The sequence below is a fragment of the Callorhinus ursinus genome, unplaced genomic scaffold (genome assembly GCF_003265705.2).
Source record: "Callorhinus ursinus isolate GAN/ISIS: 27379988/994484 unplaced genomic scaffold, GSC_fseal_2.0 scaffold19, whole genome shotgun sequence".
NCBI lineage: Eukaryota > Metazoa > Chordata > Mammalia > Carnivora > Otariidae > Callorhinus > Callorhinus ursinus.
The window spans coordinates 14,724,875-14,750,292 of NW_027397081.1; the positions used below are offsets into that span (position 1 = coordinate 14,724,875).

Genomic DNA, 25,418 nt, shown 5'->3' on the forward strand with positions numbered 1-25,418 from the left:
TGTGGAGGCCAAGAGGGAGCCAGGAATTATATACCATGGCTAACATAGAGACTCTCACCGTGGAGCCTCCTCATCTCTGGAAGAGAGGGTGTGGAAAGGAGGTTGGTGGGCAGAGAACATTCTTTCCTCTTCCACAAGGAAGGAAGGAAGGGAGCTGAATCCCAGAGACATGAGCCTGAAGCCAGAGCAGGCCCCTGGCTCTCACAGCTCCGGATCCAGAGCTATCTCCACGAGCTAGCCCTCCGTGAAAAGGAAGCCATCCCAGGGAGCATGATAGAGCCCTGAGTGTGACCCTGGGCTGGGTACCAGGAGAGGGGCAGGGAGAGGGAGGTGCTGCCCAGTGCATCAGTGCAGTGGGGGAGCTCAGGGGAGAATTCAAACATGATGTGGGGAGCACTGTAATCCAGGTGTGTGTAAATGGAAAGTGGCATCTGAAATAGAACTAGCGGCCAAATAAGGCAAATCCAGCTGGGGGGTCGGGGGGGGGGGGACAGTGGGAACAAAGGCAGGGCAGAGAGAAGCCCTGTGCTCCACCGACAGTGAGGGAGGACAGAACAGGAAGTCGAAAGGACCTGTAAGATGGCTTGGCAGCGAAGAGGATCTGGGCTTTAGAGGCAGGCACACCTCAACTCAAAACTGTTTACTGTAAATGGATTATATAGTTCTAAACAACACCGAAGATTTAAAGAGTCAATGATCCCCCCCTTCAATCCCCAACCTCCCTCCTCAGAGGCAACCACTGATCGCAGCTGGATGTGTATCTCTCCAGCCTCTTTACAAATACTGAACATCTCTGGGTCTCCATTTCCTCATCTGTAAAATGGGACTAACAATAACAGTTCTTCCCTCGCAGGGGTGCCCTGAGGGCTAAATGACTGAATACATGTAAAGTACTCAGGAAAGGGCCCAGTCCAGCAAGCACTCAGTGTATGGTAGTGACTAAGCGTATTAGTATTTACAAATATCCATAAATGGTTGTCCACTTGTTTTACAAAATGCACGGGGTTTAAATTCTAGCTGTTACCTAAGAGTTACATCTTTGGGAAGTTGTTTCAGGTGGGGTGTTTTGTTTTGTTTTGTTTTTTTAACTTCTCAGTGCTTTACTTTTTCCATGGGTAAAATGGGGACAATTATACTTGCCTTCCAGGAATAGAATGAGACTTCAATAAGTTGCAGGAAGGTGACTTGGGACCCTAGGAATTCAATCTATGTTTGCCTGCGTCATTACTATACAGGGCTGGGGGCTCTCCTGCCTGTTCCCAGAGGCCTCCACGCTTCCTGGTTCTGGCCAAAGACAAGGGAGAACAATCGGCAAGACAAAGCCCTGCTTTTCTAACCCTCCTGCAGGCAGTGCCAGGGTGAGAACCAGGTTCAGGCCAGGGACCCACACCTGCCTGTAGTTTGAGATGTACTTGGGGAACATGCACACAAATCACCTGGGGAAGTGGCTACAGAGCAAATTCTGCTTCAGGAGATGGAAGGTGGGACCTGAAATCCTTTCTAACAAGCTGACTGCTGCTGCTCATGCTGCTGGTCTACAGGCCACACTTTAAGAAGCCAGGGCCCAGGACTCCTGCCCTTCCCATGGCCCACCTGAAAGCCGTCCATAGATGCTCTGCCTTGTCAAGGGCTCAGACAGCTGACCTCAAAGTCTACTCTGGCCCCAAGGGGCTGCCCTCCCTCTGGGCAGGACTGGCACATCCTTAGAGACCCCAGGCCTCCGCAGATGCCATCCCTTCAAGGAAAGGGGAGGGGGGGTAGGGTCTAGATTTCCCCAGAGAATAGACACAGCCCTTGTTCCCATGAAATTTAAAAATTTACATCCTAGAGAAGATTACATAATAAACAAGTAAACAGATCTGTCTGCTAGAGATAAATGCTTTAAAATAAAGCAGGATAAGGAAAAAGTATCTGCACTGGTGGGAGATGGTACTGTAAATATGATAGCCAGGGATATTTTCTCTGAGGAGATGACATTTGAGCAGAGAGTGATTAGAAGAATGACTCCTGTGAGTATCCAGGGGAAGAGCATGTGCAAAGGTCCTGAGACAAAAAGAGGCTGATGTTTGAGGCTCAGCAAGAACAATGAGGCTACGAGTCAGCAGAAAAAAGAAGATATCAAAGGGGCAAGGGCAAGGGCGGGGCGGGGGGGGTGGTGCCTGGGTGGCTCAGTCGGTTAAGCATCTACCTTCAACTCAAGTCATGGTCCTGGGATCCAGCCCCACATCAGGCTCCCTCTCCCCCTGTCTCCCCACCCCTGTTCACAGTCTCTCTCTCTTTCAAATAAATTTTAAAAATCTTAAAAAGAAAAAAAAAAGAGGCAACAAGGGCAGAACAATAGAGCCTTCTGGGCAATTATGAGGAATGAATAAGGTAAACTGGAAGGCTCTGAGCAAAAACAGTACTAATTGTAAATTTTTGAGACCTCCTTTACGTACGATAAAATTCATCATTTTTAGTGTAGAGTTCTGCCAGTTTGGACAACTGTATACAAGCAAGCAACCACAGCTCCATCACCCCCCAAAAGCTTCTCTTGCCCTTTATTTACAGCCTTCCCCACGCTCACCTACAGCCCCCATCAACCAACCACTCATCTGTTTTCCGTCCCTACAGCGTTGCATTTCCCAGGACGGCACATAAATGGGACAATACGGTAGGTACTTTCTCCAGTCTGACTTCTTTCACTCAGCATAATGCACACATATTGGCACACAGAGCTTTTTATTACTGAAGGGTACGTCACAGGACGGATGGACAACAGCTTGCCCATCCATTCACCAGCTCAAGGACATTCCGATTCTTTTGGGGGCAGTGACAAACAGAGCTTCTATAAACACGTGTGTCCAGGTTTCTATACGACTGGAAGTTTTCATCAATTTCTTCTGACAAAGATGGAGAGTAAACTCGCTTTCCCATCTAAAACAACTCAAACACTGGGGACGGAATGGCTCTGGGACCCGCGCCACCAGGCAAGCACGCGGCAGTGCTGAGGGCGGAGAAACAAACGAAGCGCCCCCATAGCTGCGCGCCCCACATCTGCTACAGGACCGCACGGGGGGCCTGGCAACACCGAGACGGCGGGGGCGGGGGGGGGGATTCCAGGCAGGTGGGCTCACCTTGCCAAGTCCCGGAGCAGAGCGAGCTTCACAGGCCGAACTCGGGAGACCCACAGACCGGCCCCTGGCGTCTTGGCTTCTCGGGGAGGCGAGCGCGTGAGGAAACCCTCTGGGGCTGCGGAAGAGCCACCGGAGAGGGGCGGCCAGACCCGTCCCTGGCGCTCACACCGGGCCCGGAATAGGAACATTGCCACCTACTTTGTCATTCGTGGGCGAAGGCAAGGGTGTTCAAAGGGTGCTGCCTCGAGAGGGGAGCGAGATCAGCCCTAGGTGAAAGGCCACCCTGTCAGCCCCAGGATCCCCCCCCCAATGCCTTTCCAGTGGGGCTTGCTGGCGGCACGTGGTCTCCGCCCACGCCGCCGTCAGTATCCGCTGAAGCCTCGCGAGGACCCTGGGCAGGGGTCTGGCTCTGTGAATTCTAATTGCCTTCACCTTCCAGTTTCCCATGAGCTCAGCCGCCGGCCCTAGCCAGGGGTCCCCTCCCTGCACGGCGGCCAGGAAATCCTCCTCAGGCGGTAAACTCGGCCAATGGTAGGGCTACCTCGCTTGTCTGTCCCTCTCAGGAATCGCCGTCCTCCGACCCCTGTGGTCCTACATCTGAAAACCACCGTATCGACTCTTCTTTCCAGTTCCGTAGGTGTTGGAGGTACACAGTCCCCAAGTCTCTGTCTTGTCTGGAAGCACAGATGACATCATCGCATTTTGTTTTGAAAGGACGAGGGCGGGCTTGGGCAGAAGTAGGAAGAGCAGAGAGGGAAGGTACTGTGGGAATCCGGGTGAGAGCCCATGGCAGCGCGCTCCCGGATTACGCGGAGGACGGGGGTAACGGGTGATTGAGTTCAGGACGTATTTGGAACATAGCGCTGATGAGCTTTGCTGATCGAACGGTTTCAGGTGTGAGAGGAAAGAGGCAGGCATAGTAGACTTCTACCCTTGCTGGCCTGAACACATTCATACATAGCCCCAATGCCGGAAACTCTTCTGAAGGCAGGAGTGCTTGGGTAAACCATGTTCAGAGCATTTGAGATCAGTAATATGAAGTGGGCATGGGTAGGGTCATTCCTGAGGTATGAGCCAAAGCTCCTCTCCTCCCTTACCGCCAGAGAGCTTGTGCCCCGGACCAGCCAGCTGGAGGAACCAGCCAAGCAAAGCCCGGGGTGCTCATATACACCACGTGGTGTGTGTCCTGTGCTTTTCCTCTTCGAGGTTGCCCTTGTTCATTTGAAGCCAATTTCACCTGTTTCTAAATATTAACCTGGGGCAGGGGACCCCAGGGAAGGGGGTGCAATGGCATTTAGTGGTACCAGGATCATTACCAAGGTCAGCGGTCCAGGGAGGGCCCTGGCAATGACTCCAGTATTCAAGGGCCCGCTTTCCAGCTTCTCCAGAGAAGGGGTCAGCGCTAATATACTTGAATACCTGGAAACATGCCACACATTCTTCGACGTTTTCCATGTGTGATCCTACCTAGGCAGGTAACATTTTAGAAAAGGAGACTGGGGCTCAGGGAAGTAAAGGCACTTGTCCCAGTTATAGCTGGCAAGTAATCAAACCGGAACCTAACTCCCAATAAGCCAAAGATGGAAAGCCCAAGCCATTTCTATTAAACATAATTTTTTATTTCATCCCAGGCAAAGCTAAATAAAATTCTACAATGCCAAACGTGTTATAAAGGCAAGATAGTTGATCACATCCATTCTGTGCTTGAACACAGGTCATTGCTGGGGGTGTGCATATCTGTGCCTCCCAGAGGCACCCATGGACCAGAGGCCTCCCAGCCCCATTGCTGCATTGTTTCGATCTATAGTTACATTAAAAAAAAAAATGACTATGGGTATTGTCATCCAAGCCAGAGGAATAAACCATGCATAAGATAGTCAAAAGCTCTGAATATCAGGTGGGAGGGGGGAGGGGAGGGACTCCAACCTGGGACACAGTAAGGTGAAGCAAAGCTGTAGGGTTTTCTCGAGACATTCCCCTCCCGGCCCACCCCCACCAGCACTCCTGGTAGTTGTCCATCACAGTGGGAGGGAGTCATGGAGTCACGGAACCGAAGAGCATGGCTGTTCTTTCCCTCAGTCTCTTATCCTTTCTCAGGCTCCTGGTGTCCCAATAGGTATTGCTAAGGCCAGGGAAGATGGCTCCCCAAATGTGCCAAGTCTCCCCCATCTCGGGCACACATACCTCCATACATCCCCGTTTCCATGCACAGCCCCCCAGGCCATAGGCACGCATCTCCACACGCACACCCCACCTGCCACCATCTCTGGGGCACGCTGTCACACCCCTCACTTCACCTCCTGGCTCTGGTCACCCAGCCAGGTAGGAAAAGCCTAAGCTCCATTGGCCCCTCTCCCAGACCACTCTAGCCTTACAGGTTCATTCTGATGGCCTTTTGCTCAATTCCTACCCAGGGAGAAACTCAAGGCCTGGGATGCTGAGGTCCCACTTCAAGGTCAAAGATGGGGAGCTGGGAAAGACTCTGTCTTTGGTCTCCCTGACTTTACTGTTAGCACAGCTGCATGCCTGCTGGGCTCCCAAGGTCAGTTCTGTAAATGGCTCTCTCTAGCCCACAAGCCCTTGAAACAGCCTCACCAGCCCCTGGAGATCTGCGCACACTGAGGCTCTTCCTAGGAAGATGGCTTTGCCCAAAGACATTCTATTGCAAATCCATGCCAGTGTTCCTCCGTGGGTATCACCCCAGCGCTGGGGAGAACAATTCTCTGTTGTGGGGATAAAACTGAGCATTCTTGAGCACTCACTAAATGTCCATAGGGCCCACAGGCATTGGGACCACCAAAAATGTCCCCCTACAGTCCCTATTATGCCACCTCTGTTGAAAACTCCCAAACAAAAGCCATGGATAAGAAGCTTTAAGCATCAGAGCCAAGGTTTCTAATATTACAAAGACGAAAATAATTCCAAGGGGGAGGAGTGGGAAGAGAGAGAGAGAGCAAGAGTGAGTGAGAAAAAGTGCATGCGTGCGTGTGCATGTGTGTGAGTCTGTGTGTGCGTGTCTCCTAGGGATGGGACACAGAGGTGAGAACAGGGCAGACTTGGAACAATTCCTCCAATTACAATGCCTGGCCGCCTAGATCCCTTCCCAAGCCAAAAAGATTTTTTTAAACAAAAACTTGCCAAGCCCCACAACAATCCTGGGAGGTAGGTACGTATGATTACACCCACTTTAGAGATGGGAAAAGCTGAGCCTAGAGAAGATGTATGACCCACCTATCAGTCAACAGTAGACCCAGGAGTGGAGAGGGTGATGCTCTTCCCCCACGGCCCCCCTGCTCTGTACACCCTGGCCTCGTCTGAAGAGAGTCAGAGGAGCCCAGGCGATTCAGCTCATTCAAATGTTAGCACTGGGAAAGGGGGAAGAAAGCAGTTTTCAGGAAGGTAGCCACAAGTTTTTCAAGTGGCTGGTAGCTCCAGTCTGTCTGCTCCCAAACGGGGAAAATCTGCGCCTGAGCCTAAGGTTCTGGGAGGGACAAGGATGGGAGCCCTGGAGGCAGATCAGGGTGGGACCCTGCAAACCCATCAGGAGGGGTGAGGGCCTCAGCCAGGGACCTGCCGGAGCTGCTGCCCCTCAGTCTCCTCTACCTCCACCCTGCGGGAAGCCTGCAGCCACTTTTTGACAGGGAGAATCCTGAGGCAGTCCCCATAACCTCTGGGAAAGGGGGCTACTGCCCTCCCATCCGTCCCAGGCCCGGGGGCAGAGTGTCAGCGAGCGAGCCAGCAGGAGCAGATGGTGGGGGCCTCTGTTATCACCGCAGGGCTCACTTCATCCCCCCCCCCCCCCCCCCCCCCCCCGGGGACACCACCACCGCATTCCCTATCGGGGAGCCCGACAGCTCCAAGATTCCATCACTGTCCAGGGGGCCATGGGTGGCACCACCCCAGCTCCCTGGCCCCCGGCATGGCCTTGGGGGAAGGCAGGTTGGGGACCCCTCCGAGTGGCACACCAGGGCCGGCTGTCACACACAGGCTGGAGAGGGGACGGAGGGGATGAGCCAGGACACAAGGAGCTAAGGCACAGTCCAGCCCCACACGCGGGGAGTGCAAACCCGTTCTCAGGAAAGCAAAGGAAGACTGAGCACCCTCTCCCTGCTCCTCCCCAACACTGGGGGTGGGGTGGGGGTGACACAGCTGAACAGGAAGCAGCCAGAAAACCCAAGGGCCCCCTCTTCTGAAGCAAGAGGATCCCTGAGGTGAAAGCAAGCCCTCGACCCCGGGTTGGAGGTGAACAACCCTGGGCCAGGGGAGAAGGTATGATGGATGAGCATGGGCACAGGAGGCATGAACCCAAGGGAGGGGAGGGTTTGAGGGTACAACACCTCAAGCAAGATGACCCCACCTGCTGCATCAGGGGAAGAGGCAAGCTCAGGAGTTTCCAGGGGTGGCAATGGGCCGGCCATGCCAAGGAAAAGGGGCAGCCAGCACTGGTGGGGCTGGGGTGGGCCTCCCAGGGGCCGAGGGGCCCTGGACATGGGCTCGCCCACCTCTGCGGTCCTGGTTCCCCAAGAAGAAATGCTAGGAAAGGCATAGGCAGTGCCCCAGTGCTCCAGGAAGGCTGGAGGGTCCTCACAAGCCCCTCAGGAACTCAGAGATCAGAGGAGCAGGCTAGGGGGGCCGAGACCCCAAGACCAAGATAGCCAGCCCTAGTTGGGAGGGTTCACAGACTCCAAGCGGGGGGGGGGGGGGAGGGGGGGGGGGTGGGGGGGGGGGCTGCCAGACGGCTTGTGGCAGGGGGGAGGGAAGCGCCTTACTAGAGGGACCTGGGGGATCAGGTATCCAGCAAAGCCTCTCACTATAGGCCCCCCTCCCCCCTCCAGCAGGCTCCCACCCCAGATCCTGTACAGAGTCCTCTAGGCCACATCCACCACCAAAAGGGTCAGATCTCCACACTATTATTCGCTGGCGTCCAGCTATTAGGGCAAGCCGTGCTGATCCCCTCAAGCCTCTCTTAAAAGAGAAATCTGGAGGAAAACCAAAGTATTGCTCATACAGGGTGAGGAGACTAAAGAAAACCCCAGGTACCCCAGGTATCAGGGGACCCACCCTCCACACCACCCAGCCCTCCTTTCCTTTCCTGAACTCTCCACAGGCCCCCTCCCCTGGCCACCCCTCATCCCTGGGGAGCCTTGGCTGGGAGGGAGCGGGCAGGCTAGGCAGGACCCCAGTTTCTCCCCAGAAAGACTACAGTTGGAGCCAAGCAGCAGGTGTCTCAGGCACGTGGTTCACGGACGTGGCTCAAGCATCAGTTCTTCATCAGCAGGTGAGGCCCGAGCGGCTGCTTGGCCCCCAGGAGGGGCTCACACTTTGGTTGGTTGTTTCTCTTCTGCCTTAGAGCCAGGCAACCCATTCTCTGTGTTATCGTTCCCTGAGGAACTCACGAGGCACTCCTTCCTGGAGAGGGAGAGAGGAGGAGAGGGGCCAGAGTAAGGGTTCGACTGTGGACAGGAGCCTGGGCCCCGCGGCCAGGCCCGCGCCCTCTCCCAAAGGTGGCAAGAGGTCAAGTCACCCAACCTCTCTGGGCCTCGGCTTCCTCATCTATAAAATAGATGTGACGATAACACCTTCTTCGTGCGGGTGCCGTGAGGCATCAGTGAGCACCTAGAGCAGTGCCTGGCACGCAGACAGGACACAAGACCCACCATCACCTAGTCGTCCCAGCGTGGCAGAAGGCAAGGGCACCAACCAGGTGCTAGTCGCAGGGATCAGTGCTCAGGGGAGGCGAAACCAGGTTAATTCCCAGGCTGTGCCAACCCAAGGGGAAGGGTGCGGGCAGCAGGTAGTATGTGCAAGGGCAAAGAGCTCCTCCCCCAGACCCCAGGAGGCCCCTCCTCTCTGAGCTGGCTGTGACAGGAGGGAGGAGAGTGCTCACCACAGAGGTTTTGGCAGCAAGGAAGGCAGGTGTGGGCAGGGTGTGGTGGGACGGGGGAGACAGCAGCAGGAAGGAGGGATGGTTACCTGGGAAGACACCCCCCGGGGAGGTTCACCACCCTGACTGCAGGGAGAGGGACATGCTCCGGAGTGAGTATGGCCCACCTCACCGCCAGCACCCACGCTGTGCAGGGCTCTCCGGGGCTACATCACTCTGAGCTTTCTGCTCGGGAAAACTTCCGAGCCTGTTTCACGGCCGCTGTGGCTAAACTATCTCAGCCTCACCCTGGACTTGTGTAGCCGGCTTTGAGGCCTTCAGGAAGGACTTACTATTTTGTCCTCATCGATTTTGTCTTGCAAAATTTAGTCCACAGCTCCAGCCTTTGAGCTCCTCCTAGATCCCAATTTTGCTCTCCAACATAGTCACTAGGTTCCTGAAAACCTGATATCATTCCTGGCGTAATTCAAATCTTAATAACAATGAATAAGCAGAGCCCTGTGGCACACCACTAAAGACCTCTACTCAGATGGATCTACCTATTGATCGATCGATCAATCGATCGCCATACCTAAGGTATAGTCAACCCAGGCCCTGCGCTCACCAAGGCCAGACCCTTTCTTCCAAAGCCCTCTGATCATGCCAGGCCCTGAAAGCCCTCACGAGCTCCACCGCACCCAAGAAGAAAGCCAGTCTCAACCCGGACTCCCAGGTCCCCAGGGAGATTCCCCCCAGTGCCCTCTGCAGGCCTGTTCTCTCCTTCCCCACCACTGCTCCCCCTACTCTCTCAACCAACAGAACACCTTGTTCTCCAGACACATGTCTCTTCCTAGACTCTCTGCCTCTGCTCTCAGCAGTTCTGCAACGCCCTTCTCCTCACCCTCCCCAGGGCTTACATTAGATCCATCTTGCAAGGCCTACCACAAACGTCCTTTGGCCAAAACCCCTTCCCTAGCATTCTACCTTCTTTGGAGCGCCTGGAGCGTTCTATTGCACCTCTTTGCTCGAACCCATCCTAGCTCTACCTTTTCTTACATTTATTTGCATACACACCCTGTCTTCTTTACTTAAGGGCAGAATCTCATTCCTTCCAGAATTTCCTACAGCACCTGGTATGGTGCCTTGCACACACTACCTCAAAAATAGCCATCAAATGAAAGAAGGAATGAATGAACTCTGGCTATACTCCCCAAATCAGTAGGATACGGTGAAAGTGGTTAAAGCTTTGAAGCCAAACCAGTCAGGATGCTAATCTCAGACCCATCACTTTCTAGCTGTGTGGCCCTGGGCAAGCCCCGTCACCACTCTGAGCCTCACCTTGCTCAACTGTAAAATAAAAATTGTGGCTATTATATAAACACCTGGCAGAGTACCTAACGCGTGGTAGGCATTCGATGAATGACAAGAGGTGTTATCATCCGTAGCCATCTCCTGAGCCACCAGTGCCCTAGCAAGAAAACGTTTGGTCTGCCTTGTCCTTGATGAGCCATGGCGGCTCCCGAGGATCACTGTTTTCTTTTCTAGGTGCTTTTAAACCACAGGGTGGATAATCTGCTCTCCAATCTGCTAACCATCAATAGCAAAACTGGTTGTTAAAAACAGAATCTGGTCTAACTCCATGCCCCTGGCCCCTCTCAAAATCTCCAAAACCCTGACCACAACGCAGGGAGACAATCCCAGAATTCTTCATCTCAGCCAATGCCTCCCACTTCTCCACCCCCTGTGCTGTCCCCTTAATATCCCCCTGCTTTTGGCTTCCCTCCCCTCTTACCAGCACAATTTTTGTCCTTTCCAGCCTAATTCCCTCTTCTCAACAAAGCAGAATGATGGGAACAGAAACGGAGCAGCATCCCTTCCCCCTTGAATCTCCCTGCCGCTGTCCCCCTCTCGGCTCCAATGCCTCCTCTCATCTTTCCTGCTGATAATACAACTTCCAGGGGCGCCTGGGTGGCTCAGTCCGTTGAGCGTCTGCCTTCGGCTCAGGTGGAATGCAGACTGACCTGGGGTCCTGGGATCCAGCCCGAATTGAGTTCCCTGCCCAGCGGGGAGTCTGCTTCTCCCTCTCTTTGCCCTTCCCCCTACTCATACGTGCTCTCTCTCTCTCTCTCTCTCTCAAATAAATAAATAAAATCTTAAAAAAAAAAAATACAACTTCCAAACACCTTTTTACATTCATTCCTGCTTCTCTGGAGCCTGACACAGTTCTGGCAATTCTGGGCCTGGAGCGAGTACTGTCTCTACCTCCCCTTAGAGCTGTCTATCTCAAACCTGAGCTGGCCCTGGGGCTTCTGGGGAGCCCCTATCCGCCTTTTTAGATTTTCTTTAGTTTCCCCTAGGTGAACTTCCAGAATCTCACAGTAAGACTCCCATCTCTCTAGAAGGGTCTTCCCATTTTAGAGTTTCTGTACATGGAATCTTGTCTTTCCTATGATGAAAAAAAAACAAGCCATCTAAATCCCTTGGTAGGACTTAGGTTGGGGAGGTACAAATGGAAAGAGAGAAGCTAATGGGATGGATTAGGAAGCCGGATAAGGAAGAGCAAGTTCATATACTCAGGGAACTCGGTGTGCTCAATAAATATGTACTGGGAGGGAGAGGAAGAAGGACTGGGAGACAGAGCCCCTCAGGCTGTTTCCTAAGAGTAGTAGGAGTGGGAAGAGAGGATGAGATGAGGGGACGGATGGGAGGATGAAGGCGGATGGGGGCAGATGACGGTGGAATGAGATGATGCTGGGAGCACCCGCAACACGAGATGGGAGTGGGTGGTGGGCCGGTGGGAGGACAGGAGCGTGCAATGGAGTCAACTCACTTCTTCTCCTGAGTCTTCTTGATGATGAAGGCAATGAACTTCTTGACCAGCAGGATGAGGATGAGGAGCCCGATGACCCCACCCACGACTCCCAGGATGATGAGGGTCACCGTGTTGTCCACTTCTTCCACTGTATGGCCAGAGCAGGGAGAGACGGGGGTGGGCGACGGGGGCAGGAGATGCCTGGAGCCCAGCACAATGGCAGCCCGATGGCTACAGCCCTCCAACCCTGGCATCTGGGACGTGCCCACTCCCACCCAGCCCCCCGCCCTCCCCAGGCCTTGCAGCAGGAAGCGGAAGCTGAAACATGGCGTCTACCAGGCTAAGGCACAACACAAAGAGTTCCTTCCCCCCCACCCCCTCCACACACATACCCTCCCACGGACACACAGTTCTGGAATAATTCAGACTCAGGGCCCTTAACCGTTTGACTTGGCCCCCCAAACTGCCACATTAAAAATTTCATTGCCTCTCGGGGCGCCTGGGTGGTTCAGTCGTTGGGCGTCTGCCTTCGGCTCAGGTCATGATCCCAGGGTCCTGGGATCGAGCCCCGCATCGGGCTCCCTGCTCGGCGGGAAGCCTGCTTCTCCCTCTCCCGCTCCCCCTGCTTGTGTTCCCTCTCTCACGATGTCTCTCTCTCTCTCTCTGTCAAATAAATGAATAAAATCTTAAAAAAAATAAAAAAGCTTTCAAACTTAAAAATGATGGAAAATGCTTTACAAAAAATTTCATTGCCTCTTTCTGGGCCTCCTTTGTCCACGCAGGAAAAATCAAGAATCTCCCTATAACAACTTTTATGTGGCAGGAAAACTTTGGAGCCAGGGCGTCTGGGTTTTAACTACAGGATCTCAGAGGTCACTAATGGGCTGGTAACCTTGAACTGGCCACTTAAACCTTTTCCCTCGGTTTCCTCATCAGAAAACTGAACTCCTAACTTCCAGAACCTGCTCCACTTACCATCTCCCCACCTCTGTTGAGAAAACTCCATCCTTCCAGCTGTTCTGACCAAAATCCTTAGAGTCATCCTTGACCCCTTCTCCAAACCCCACATTCAATCCACCTGAGAATCCTAATGGCCCTAACTTAAAAATTCCAGAATCTGATCTCTCAGTACCACACTGGCTCAAGACATCCCGGCCTGGATGTTTGTAGGAGCCTCCTAACTGGACTCCTCACTTCATAGTCTATTCTTGGCCCCGCAGAGAGCCTGTTCTGGGTTAACTCTTCTGCTCAGAGCTCTTCAGTGGCTCCCATCTACTTAGGCTAACAAGGCCCCACACAACACGGCTTAACCTGACTCATTTCTTGCTATTCGCCCTGCTCCAGCCACACTGGCCTCACTGATGTTCAAGTATCTGCCTCAGGGCCTTTGCACTTGCTATTCCCTCTGCCTGGACTATCTACCCAAAGACATCTTCATTGCTCCCCCAAATGTCCTTATTCTAGGTCACCTTTTCAGTGAGGCCTTCCTAGTGACACTGTTAGCACCCCCTCTCTCCCTCCGTATTTTGCTTTTTCCCTACAACACCAGCCATGTTCTCTTACACAACATCATTTTCTTCTTTGTTTTGTTTACTGCATATCTCCCCTGATGAGAAGGAAATCTCCGTAAGGGCAGGAATTTGTCTACCTTGTTCATGCACCTAGTAGGTGCCACATAAGTAGGTGCTCAACAAGTATTTGTTGACGAGATGAATGAAGGAATCTATAAAAATGGAGAAAAGATCCCTTCAAAGGGACGTGTGAGGGACAAAGTTGCGAAGGTAAGGTACAGCGCCTAACTCAGTGCTTGGCACCCCAAAATGCTCCATAAATGTTGGTCCCTTTCCCCTCCTCTTCCCTCCTGCAAAGGCTGAGCACAAAGTGAGATGACATCCAGACAGAGAGGAAGAGGTGACGCCATACACAGCCTAGACTCAGACGGCTCCAGGCCCAGAGCGAGCTGCCTGGGTGGCCTACGGCTCCACCCTCGGCACAGCCAACAGTGAACTCACGGGCGTCTCTCTCTCGCCAAGGACCCCACTTCATCCAGGAGAGCAGTGAGCCCCCAGGCACCCAAGAAATGCAGCACAAGCAGGACCCTAGAGCAGGTCCTTCCTTTTTTCTCTACGTCTATGCCTCCTTAGCCTTCCAGGCTCCCCGTCCAGGAAGCCCAGCATAACACCTCCAGCCTCTTCTCTAACCACCTCTAGTGTTGGGGGTCATGTGACCCCCTGGCTGCTCCCCACAGGCTTCTTCACTGCTCCCCTGTCCTACCTGTGGCCGATGACAATCCCCAGCTGGGGTTGAAGCTCCAGAGGGGAGCAGCCACTCTTACCAATCTCAGTTGCCTGTGGCTCTACATCTCTGTCCCTCTGTCAGTCCTCTGTTTAGCTGTCTTCTGCCCTACCCCGGACTGTAAATTCCTCAAGGAAGAACACTGGGGATCATTCACGTCACTTTTGGTGTGATGCCTGGCATTCGATCAACAGTTGCGAGGGGGATACACAAGAGTAGTAATCATCTGCACACACAGAGAACTTGCCCGCCACGAACCATCCTATGTCCCGTCCCTACTTCTCGCGAGCACCCTAGGATGATGCAGATTTTGCAGATGAGGAAAACCAGGCTCAGAGGGGCTAAGTGTGCATCATAAGCTATTCAGTGGCAGAACACGTATTGGAGCTACATTATCCGAGCTTCCAGATGTGACTCCAGTAACTTTTGAAAGCATAAAGCAAAAGAAAACACCCATGTGGTCCATTTTGCCATTGGGCTGAAATGTCATTTGACCCCACTGGGTGGGGTACCCCGCCGTGCTTCCCACTCCACTGCCCTTGTGCCAGCCCCCGCTGCTTACATTTATCGACGACTTGGAGGAAGATGGTGGCCTGGTGCTGAAAATTATTCTCCTTGGGGTTCTGCACATGACAGGTGTATTTGCCTGTGTCGCTGAATTCCAGGTTCCTCAGTAGAATGGAAATGTTATTCATCTTCTCCTTAGTGGAGCCCTCCAGAGTGATGCGATCATCATTTTTGAACTTCACCTTAGGGTCAGACTTTTCATTCTTCACCGTCCCGTCTATGAGCTATGGGGGGAAGGGGATGTGGAAGAGGTGGCCAAGAAAGAATCAGCATCCTCAAGGGTCACGGCATCACTCCAGCCCAGTCTTCGGGTGCCTCCCCGTCCAGGTCCAGAGAGAGCCTACAGCCAGAGGTACTCCCCCCACCTGGTTTCCTTCCAGCGCCGATAGCACTGCCTGTCTAACCTGAATTTCGCTTGCTTCAAGCTAAACCCATTTTCTGTCATTAAAATCTCCCTGGAACATAGCACAGCTTTTATCTTTTTCCTCATAAAAGCCTTTCACATCATGGCTCCAGCAATTATCACTCTCATTTCCCTCTGTCACCACCACCACCACCACCCACAGCCTTTGCTGACAACTTGTCCCCTGTCCATCTGAATTCTGGCCCTAGCACTGTCCACCGACGGCCCCGAGCCCAGTGTTTAGTCACATCCAGAGTTGGTCTCTTGTGGCTTCCTTATGTACACTTCGGGTCCCCTACGAGACTGCACAGTGAGTACTCACTAAACACCTGTCGACTGGTCCATCCCCACCTCCAACCCACAGCCCAGCCGAAGCTCCTGCATAAGAGCTTTCTCTTCCCTAGCTTCCTCTCCCTTCTTGCTAGGGCCAGGTCCCCAGCCCTTCTCCCGTTTGAACTCTTCCCATTTCTTTTCTCCAAGCCTTCCAAGGGTCTTTCACTCTCCTGTTTTTTAAATTAAATTATTTTTACACAAGCAATCCAAGTTCAGGCATTTCTTCAGACCAGACGAAGAACTCTAGCCAAGAACTCCAACAAGCCCCAAATTCTGGCAATACCATCTAAGCATCCCTCCCACTTAGATCCTTCTGGACAGGCTCTGGAAAGAATGCTAGGAGAAAGGATAACAAATGGTGGATTCCGGGGACCATCACAGTGAGGTCAGTCCAGAAGGGACCAGAGCAAGGGAACGGGAGGCAGGGGCAAGGTGCTAGGGAGAGTCTGAGCTGTCCTGTCCCTTCCCCCACTACTTACAGTCCTGAAGGTATCACTGGTGTTGTAGGACCACCAGAAGTGGAGGTCTTGGAAGCCAAAGCAGCTGGAGAAGGTGCAGGGCAGCAGGATCTCCGTGCCATTGACAGCATAGATGGTGGTGGCCTTTCCCACAGACACCTCCAGCGACAGGGACACCGGGAGCAGGAAGAGACCTGTGTGACAGTCGCCACCTCCCTTAAGAAAACCCCACCGGAATCTCCAGCCTGGAGCTCTGGAAGAGGACACTCGGGCAGGGAGGAGTGGTGGCCAGGCAGGGAGGTCGCTGTCACCCTGTGTATCAACTTCGGGAGGACGGTTCTCTCCAAAGAACACTGCCTGAGCCACCCGCCCTAACTGATTTCTCCCCTTGGCCTGGGCCAGGGAGCTGCCCGTGTGGCACTCGGAATGACCACCAGAGGTCACCCCAACCCAGGAAAACGAGGCCCTTGCCGCCAGGCCGCGCCCCTACCCCGCGGGCTCAGTCCCCGCAAGTGCCATCCCGCACCACCCCAAGTGCCGGACGGGCTCTGCCTGTTTGCAGTGGGAGTTTCCCTTAGGACGGTGCGCGGCCCCCCGGTACATTTCCCGGATTGGGGGTGGGGTGGGATGGGGACGGGGAGGCTGGAGCCAGGTCCCTCGCGGTGAAGAGAAAATGGGCAAACGCAGCCCGCCACACTGCACCGCGGCCTCCCACCCGCCCCAAGGGGCGGAGAGGCGGAGGGCCACCTCCCGCCCAGCCGTGCCTGGCCGGCCGGGTCCCACGCCCTCTGGCCACCGCCCGCGACCCTGGGACCAGGAGGGAGCCCAGGCCGGGATGGGACGGGGCGGCACCGTGCGGCGGCGAGCGCGACCGTAGGAGAGAAAGTGGGAGGGAGGGCGGGAGACACCGGCGGAGGCCGATTCCCGACCACAGGGACGCTCGAGAGCAGCGGCAGCATGAAGAGGGCGCAGGACCGCTGGCCCCTCCCGGCCCGCGCCCACACCCCGCAGCCACCTCTCCGGCCCACGTCCTGGGAACGTTCCTCGAGCGCCCTCCGCCCCCCTCCCCAGCTCTTCCCCTTCCCTACCCGCACCCCCACCGCACCACTGCCCTCGCACCCACTCCCCAGAACGTCATTACCACCCCCACCGCTTGGGCGAGTGGAAACCATCAGTCTCCACTCCTGGCCTCTGGGACACACACCACCCCCCCCACCCCCACCCCGCCCCCCGCCTTCACGAATCTTTGTAAGGGGCCCTGGCCCTCCTCCTGTCCTACAGAGTCCTGGAGGAGACCCCAATGTACCTCACCGTCGAGGGCAGGAGGGGCCTCAGAATAAGATGCCCAGGTGATGTCCTTGCCCTGAGGTGAAAGGGGCACCTGAGGTCTCAGAGAGAGTCCTACTCAGGTTCCCAGTGAAGCCCTTACTGAGCCCACTTGCCGCGGGCTGCAAGTGGGTAATCCCATTTCATTCCCACCCCACACCCGTAAGATGGGTATTAGCAATCCTACATTTTACAGATGGGAAACGTGAGGCTCGGAAGAGCAAAATGCCTTGCCCAAAGTTGTACAACTTCTAGGGGTTCTTGAAATCCGAACCCAGGTCTGACTCAAGAGCTGGTGGGCAGTTGAGAACAGCCACGTGGCTGCACTAATTCCTGTCCCAAAGTTGCCCTGATGTTTCCTCCCAGACTGCACCTGCTCTGAGCTACTTGCACCTCCAGCCAGGCGTTCCCAGAATGCCAGTGCTAGAGGCCCCAGACTGATGCCCACGGTACAGACAGGGCTACAAGGACTCACTTGTGCCGACTGGGTGTGCTGGCCGGGCCCCCCGAAGCCCCCCTCTCAGCCCAGGCCCGCTCTCGGCTCTGCAGGCAGTCCCCAGAATTGGTGTTGTTCCCAAGACAGCCAGGGTCATCTTTGTTTTAAAGGTCAACAACCTTGCTCTTTCTCCCATCCTCACCCCCAAGGAAGGACCTCTTTTGTCTACCTTGATCCCTTCATGGCCCCTAACCAGTTTCCTCTTGCTTTGCTCCCCTAAGCAGTGCTTTTTAAATGACAGAGAAGGCTCTGAGGAGAGCTGGCTGCCCTGCTTCCTGCCCTAGGGGCTCCCCTCAGCTTCTTCACATCACCCTAGCTTCTGAAGGCAAAGTGGAGCGCTCTTACCTCAAAAAGTCAGAAAGAACACCCAGTATTCCGGTGACCCATCATGACCCCTGCCACCGGCCATAATAGCTGATAGGCCCATTTGATCCTCACCCCCATCCTCTGAGTGACATACTATTATAGGTCCCTATTGCAGATGAGACAACAGAGCACAGAGAAGTTAAGTAACTCACCCAGGGCCACAGAGTAAATGGTGAAGCTGGGACTGAGCACTTCCTCTAAGAGAGGACAGGTATTTTATATACACTGTCTCAATCCTCATCCTAATCCTGTGAGGTGGTTATTATTTTTATCCTCAATGTACAAAATGAAGAAAGAGACTCAGAGAAATTAACTTGCTCAAGGCCACACACCCCCAGTGAGTGGAATAAGTCGCATTTGCACTGTCGAGGCTAGCTCTGCCTAGCACTCCTGGCTTGCCTTTTACCTCTGCTCCTGTCCTGCAGCACACCTCCCCCAGAGGTCTAGGGACAGGGGCCAGACAGGAGAGTCCACCCTCCAGCCTAGATGATGTAGGAGACCCCGGCTCTGCTTCCCACCCTCATTGTCCCTCCAAACTAAGGAACGGAGTACGGAGCTATAACAGGAAAGGCCCCAGGAGAAGCTTCCTGATAACCACAGGCCTCCCTCGGGGGCCCAAGCTCCAAGGAGCACCATAGCTCCAGCCTCTGGCACTCACTGGTGCCCCTTGCCCAGAAACCTGGCTCTTGGGGCAGATTGGGGAACTCAAGTCAGGGGTCAAATCACCTCCCTGACCCTAGCCAGAAAGGGATATCCAAGAGCACCAAAGAGACACACCAAAAGTAAAATCTTTCAAACTGCTTTAAATAGGTAGAAGCAAAAAAAGAGCAAAAGAACAGTCCAGAACAGAGGACAGACTACTTCTTTAAGGTCCAGCTCATGACAATGCACATTTCTCCTGATTAGTGTGTGCCTGTGTGGATGACTTAACTAGTACACTCAGGACTCCCACAGTGAAACACCACCAATTCTCACCATAGCCTGGAGGGGACAAAGGAAAGGCACAGAGGCGGTCACGGAAAAGTCCAGAGCCCTGCCCAAGTTAAGGCATCAGAGAGGGGTGGGCAAGCCCGGCCTCCGCACTGCACATCCTCCCAGCAATCTGGAAGCCTTGTCCACGATATCTGAGAGGCTTGGGCAGAGGAAAGCCCCGGGGGACCTGTTTCCCATGCTCTCTCATCTGTGAGACTGTGCTAGGGGGAGAGGAGGGAGCAAGGGCAGGTGTTGATCCACTAGAGGCCCCCAGAGGAGAGCTTCAAAAGGATGGCCAGGCCAGAAGCAGGCTGGTCAGCAGGTGCAAGGCAGGCCCCCCGCTCTGCCTGCTGAACTTGGGCAAGTCAGGGATGCCACATCCTACCCGAATGCCCCCAAAACTAGGATGGTTGTCTTTCCTAGCTCCTGAGCTTGGTATAAAGCCAAAACACAAGCTTACAAAACACAAGAGGGGCTTCAGTGAGCCCATCGCTCTGACCGAAGCACCCTGCAGGTAGAGGAGGATGGTGTTTGGAAGGAGGGAAGGGGATAGGTCTGGCCTTCATCACAGGTCTGGAAGTAACCAGGGCACCCCTTGCTTAATGACCAGTGTCAGCTGAGGATGTCTCGGGCCATTCACACATTTTGTACTCCCACCCTGTACCACCTCATGGAGGTCTTTCTTCCCATGCCGTTTCCCTGGAGTAAAGAAGCTGCTTAGAATTTCAACTGTTTAGAATTTCAGTGAGTGCACATGTGTATCTGGGATTAGGGGCCTCTTTCTGGCATCATGGGATTGATGAACAAGTCCCCATGAATCCCGTGGAATTCCACTCCGAGCCCCAGAGCTTTGCCTCCGCTCACTGAAAGGCCCTAACCAGCTAGCTGGCAACTCTCTGAAGCCTCCGCCCCCCTCCCATCCTCCCTTCAGGGGTTTGTCTGAGGACTGACTCGGCACTCCCAAGTTTTACTAAAGTAATAAAAGTACTCAGCATGTGCAAATCCTATTATTAAATATTCACACCAGCCAGAATCTTCGGGACCCAGCAGACATTCCAAGGCAAATGCCGAGGCAGGAAATGGTCTGCCACCTTTTCCACATCCCAGGATCAGTCACACACACTCTCTCTCTCTCTCTCTCTCTCTCTCTGAGGGGAGGGAGGAAAAGAGGGGCAAGGTGGCCCAGACTCTAAGTTTAGCTCCAAGGGCTTGCCTGGCATGGCAGGCGGAAACAGGCTGACTGTAATAAGGAAGCTGACACTCTCTGGCCCCAGGGGAGTCAGACAGGCTCAAAGTTAGAGCTGAGAGGCAGAAAGTGGGCCGAGGCAGCGGGACAAGACCCCTCCTGGGGTGCAGGCTCTGGGGGCTGTGGGAGGCAGGGCTGGGCCAGCCAAGGCCCCTGGGCCCAGAGACAAAGGAAAGATTTCAGCTCCCTCTCCCTAGGCAACCTGCCTACTTCCTGCCCACCCCCAGGAGCTTTGCTGAGACGGAAGCATGCCCCTGAGAGACTACCGAATGCTCAACAAAACCAGCTTTGCCAACAAGCCCAAACAGTGTGCCTGGCCCTGCTCTTGCAAGCCACAGAATGGGTGCGTTGCTTTACGCAGGGATCCCCACACTCTCAGCAAGAGGGCGAGGTGGAAGAATCTGTGCCCAGGGGGTCCACCTTTCACACAGATCCCAGCAGGGGGCGGACAGGCAGAAGGGCTTTGGGATACCCCACAGGCCAACATCTCCAGAAAAAAAACAATCACGGGGCCAGATTCAAACGTGGGGCATCCCCCCTCCCAGTTTTCCCCTTTCCTGCGCTCTTCTTCGTGAACTCCCGACCTCCCCTTTCCTTTCCTTTTCTCTGAGCCAGTCTGAGCACCCTCTCCTTAATTGTGTTCTCATTAGACAAGCCCTTAATAAATACATACCAAGGGAAAGAGGGTTGCCCAACATGGTGCCCTCACAAGTGATAATTAAACACAGATCACAGCAATTAAGCAAATCAGGGAACAAGGAAGGGGTGGGCAGGACAGATATATTACCGGTTACAAGCTCAGGAAGGGACTGGCACCCACAGAAACCTCAGCTGCAACAAGGCAACCTTGGAAACTCTTCTCCACTGAAGAGAGGGTATCTTGGGAGGTTAGGAGAAATCTGTAGTCTCAGTCTGTTAGACTGAGTTTGACATGAGGCCAAGGGACTGGGGGGTGGAGGACCCCTAGAAGCCTACTGCTCTGTACCCAGTCTCCACATTTGTCTGGGCCCCCAAGCCTCTATACCTGCATGCCTCATCCCTCCCTCTGCTCATCTGCACAATCCTGCTAACCTTCCCTCTCAGCCAACTTCAGTCAACTGGGAGGCAAGTCAGCCTGACAGAGCCCAGGAGACCTGGATTCTGTCCCACTTGACCATCGATTGGCCATGTTGGGCGAGTCAGCTTCCCTCTCTGGACCCTGGTTCCTCATCCTTCGGGGAGCTCTGTGATATGGTTTCCAGACTTCCTGCCAGCTCTGATGCTACCAGGGAGCTTCTCCAGTTGACTGACCAGTCGCCTCTGCATCTCCCCAACCGGACTGAGAGCAAGGATGGCATCTGTGTCCCAAGCTCAAAGCAATGCCCCCTGCACGGGCTCAGCAATGGCCACCTGGGCAAGGTCCAAAGAGGGCCCCTGGTGGTATTCCCTCTGCAAACCAGAGGGGTAGGGAGCAGTGTAGGCAGGACCAGTTCTGGGGCCTGCAAGTCTCCCACCTAGAAATCTGCTCTTTCCTGGGCTCCCAGAGGGTAGCTCAGGGACTTGTCCAAACCTGCTCCAATGGACTCCTGCTCCTACCTGGTCTATCCAGCTGAACAGTCCTTGAAGGAGGTGGGGGATCCCCCCTGGAGAAAAGTACCGAGACTCTGCCCACAGTCCTCCCCCAGTGTATAGTGTGGTTTCCCACTGTGGTTCTGTGAATATTCTAATGGCCCAGGCACTGGCATCCCACCACCCAACTGGGCAGTAGGCAGAAGGGAAGTCAGAGGTGTTGATAAGTGGGCTGGATTAATGACTGCATGCATGTGAAGTCCCCAGTGAGCCCTACCCAAGCCATGGTTACAGTGGGAACCTGAGCTGATCAGAGACGGGACGGGGGGAGCGGGCATGCAGCGGTACTCTGCCCGCCCCCATGAAGAGGCACGTTAGACCTCAAGGAGGCACCAGCCTCATTAGGTCACTGTGAAACGAGCACACCTCTGTGCCTAAAGGACAGGAGAAAACACCAGTGTCCCCTCTCTAGCTGTGGGCATGTAACTAAATCAGTGGCTCCTGAGTGAGAGAAACACTCTATCCCCCTCCACTACCATGTGCCCAACGTGGCGGGTCTGCATACAATTTATTTACATCTGCAGAAACAGCAGCCACTGCCCTTATAAGCTCCGTCTCCCTGTTTGCAGCCTACAAATGCCTACATCATGTGCCCAGCCGGATGAGGGGAGCTGCCAAAAGCCAAATCTGACAAATATAAACAGGAAGACATGCAGGTGCCGAGATGGAGTCAGCTTACATTGAAATCCAGCTACGGTTTATGAGATTATATTCTGGACTAATATTATTCTCTAATCTCTTGGAGCTCGTCACTCAAAACCATCATGTACATATTAATAGATATTAAGACTCTGTTCCTTCTGTGGCCTCTGGATATATCTCCTCAGTCTTCATATTCATCCCAAAAATGAAGAGCTGAGAGCAAGTTAAACAGGGCCTCCCTGTGGAACCTCTTTGTAAGAAGAGAGACAAGATCCTTTCTAAAAGGGGGCTTGAGCGATCCTCCAAGTGCCTCCAACCCTCTCCAGTCCTTGGTGTGGAGCCTCAGGGAAGACAGTGGGCACTGGAGGAGATAGAGGGCAGAGGAGACAAACAGAAAAAGGGCCCAGGAGGAAGGGGAACCCCCCTCCGCCCCCCCTCCGCGCACCCCTCCCCACCCCCTCCAATTGGTGCATGCCCGATGCCTGGGCAACAAGCATCCAAGTTGCAAACAGCTCTGGGCTGGGGTTAGAAACCACCGTCCCAACACTCGTACGTGCGACCCCCTGGCGTCCCCTCCACCCAGGGCACAGACACCCTCCCCCAACATGCCTAAACCTCAGAACCCGGGAGACCCGTGCTGCAGCCCCGAGAGGCAGCTCCAGGAACCTGGAGCTGAAGGCGCCCGAGACAGCGAAGAACTAATCACGGGGCTGCCTCCGCTGGGGCCGGGGACGCGCGCGGTCCCCAGGGAGCACCGCCGTCCGACCCGGGCGGCGGGCAAGAAACTGGTGGCCGCGGTGCTCGTTCGGCACCATGCCGCACTCCAAAGCCCACCGGGTCCGAGGCACCTCTCTTCTAAGTGTCCCCTCCCCGGGCGGCGGCGGGGGAGGGTGGAGAAAGAGGAGAAGGGGTCAAGCCGGGGCTGCCTTACCCAAAAGCCCGGTGCCCAGCCATCTCGCCCGGGCTGCGCCTCGGCCCCCGGCCCCGGGCATGGTCGCGTTGTCTCCGGAGCGCGCCAGGGGCGCGGGGATGGGGTACGGGGCGCAGCGGCTGGCAGCCCGCGGTCTGCAGTGGGCGGCGAAGCCGCGGGGAGCTCTGCGCCGCGGGTCGGGGCTCGGGAAAGTTAGCGGGGAGAGCGCAAGAGCCGGGGGAGGGAGGGAGAGGTGGAGCCGGCTGCGGGAGCGGCGGCGGAGGGCACCGGCCGGAGAAGGAGGAGCGAGTGGAGGACGACGGCGACGGGCAGGAGCACCGGAGAGCGAGCGCAGAGGAGAGCGGCGCTGCGCCTCTGCTCTGGAAGCGCTCCAGCCGCAGGAGGGGCGGGGGCCGCCGCGGAGCCCGGGGCGCCCCCGCCCGCTGCGCACCCTGCCCGGCGCGCCCCGCCTCGCGGCCCCCGGGAGCCCCGGGAGCAGGCCGGGCACCCCACTCCCTGGCCAGCTCGGGCTGGGCGGCTGCGGCTTGGCACTGCAGGGCCACCCGCAGCCGCCCGCAGCATCCCAGGCGCTGAGCTGCCAATTTGGAGGATAGTTTCGGGAGGAGTAGATGCTCTTCGGGTGTTGGAAGGCTGTGTTGTTCTGCTTTGGGGACCACGAGGGGGGTAGCGACTCCCTCTCCCGGGGCCGCAAAGGGACCACTCGAACGTCCGCGGCTGGCCGCGCTGCAGCGGGTGAGAGGGTGCGGGCTTGCCCACTGCGGACCCCCGCCCCCCCACACACACACACACAGCCGGCGCCTGCGGCCCGCTGCCTTCGCCCCCGCGGCTCGGGGCTCCTGGAACAGAGCTTCCAGTTGCAAACTGCCCCCGCCCACCACCGCCAACCTCTCCCATTTCTTCGTGGACTCCTTGGAAATCGTGATGCTCCCAGCTAGGGAATCAGGCCAGACACTCCCTATCCGCGTCCCGCTACACCCTCCCGCCGTACCCCTACTTCTCATTTCTCCCACCTAGGCTGTGCCCCCTAGACTCTGCCCTTTCACCCTCCTCCAAGAGATTCCCTGGGCCTCCCTTTTGGGTTGGGGGGTGAAGGAGCCCAGGGCAGGCCTCCCTGCTTGGGGTTTACAGCCAGGTCGGAGGGCGGCAGTGAGACTGCTAACCAGCAATCCTTATCTAACCTTGAGGGGAAAGTGAGAAGTGCTATTTGGGGTGGTTTGGTAGCAAATGTCTGCTATCCTCCCTCTATCCTCCTCAGCAGCCCCTTGCCAACCATCCAGACCCCACTCCCCCCCCGTCACAGATCCTGTCTGCCTCCCTGCTCCTCCACCCCTTGGATGTCTGGAGGCTGGTTCAAACTCGAAAACCTGCTCCCGCTTCATGGCCTGACCCCTGCTACAGCCCCACCAATGCCTCACCGGCGCCCCCGCCTTCTTAACCTGGGGCCCCTGGTGGGCTTCAAAGAGATCAACCCTGAGGATGGCTGGGCAATGCTGAATGTCTGTTTTTACAGAAGAGAGGCCCATTGACGTTCCTGCGTGTAGCTGTGACAATGTTGCAGTAGCTCTGGGGTTAGGCGCTGGGGAGGCGAATCCCAGCTCCAGCATCTATTGCTGCACGACCTTGAGCAAGTTATGCAATCTTCTGCAGAAGCCTCATCTGTACTCTGGTGAAAGGAATGATACTTACCTCGTGAGATTGTTAAGAACAATGCCACACTTAGGCTGGACACAGGGAGGGGCCCTGGGCTCCTGAGCTTTCAAGGCCTCCCTCTGGCCCTCCTCTGGCAATAATCTACCCCCTGGAAGAGGGGTTCCCATGGGGCAGAAAGGGAGGGTGATCCATGCACCTCCCTCTTCTAGACCAGCCTCTGGGGATCCAGGACCCTGGAATTCCCTGCTCAGATGACTCAACCCTGAGCCAGCCTCTTCCCCAGGCCCCTCCTCCCAAGAGCCTGCCCAACGTGCACCCAGGCAGTGGGCAAGGT

General features: G+C 55.3%; 1 protein-coding gene across 1 annotated transcript; it reads right to left on the reverse strand.

The window, feature by feature from the left end:
* Positions 1-4,723: 4,723 nt before the first annotated feature.
* On the reverse strand, positions 4,724-24,123 carry SCN4B (sodium voltage-gated channel beta subunit 4). Its single transcript, XM_025893910.2, has 5 exons — positions 23,435-24,123; positions 15,869-16,041; positions 14,649-14,877; positions 11,810-11,939; positions 4,724-8,525 (listed from the first exon to the last, which is right to left on the reverse strand). Exons 1-5 carry the CDS (start codon positions 23,493-23,495, stop codon positions 8,432-8,434), a joined length of 687 nt encoding a protein of 228 aa, XP_025749695.1. The 5' UTR covers positions 23,496-24,123; the 3' UTR covers positions 4,724-8,431.
* Positions 24,124-25,418: the final 1,295 nt, after the last annotated feature.

Coding starts and splice junctions, on each gene's coding strand:
- SCN4B (XM_025893910.2), bottom strand. CDS start 23,495: ATGCCCGGGGCCGGGGGCCGAGGCGCAGCCCGGGCGAGATGGCTGGGC. Junction 14,878..15,868: donor CCAGTGATACCTTCAGGACT/GTAAGTAGTGGG, acceptor TTCCCCCCATAG/CTCATAGACGGGACGGTGAA. Junction 8,526..11,809: donor AAGAAGACTCAGGAGAAGAA/GTGAGTTGACTC, acceptor CTCCCTCTCCAG/GAAGGAGTGCCTCGTGAGTT.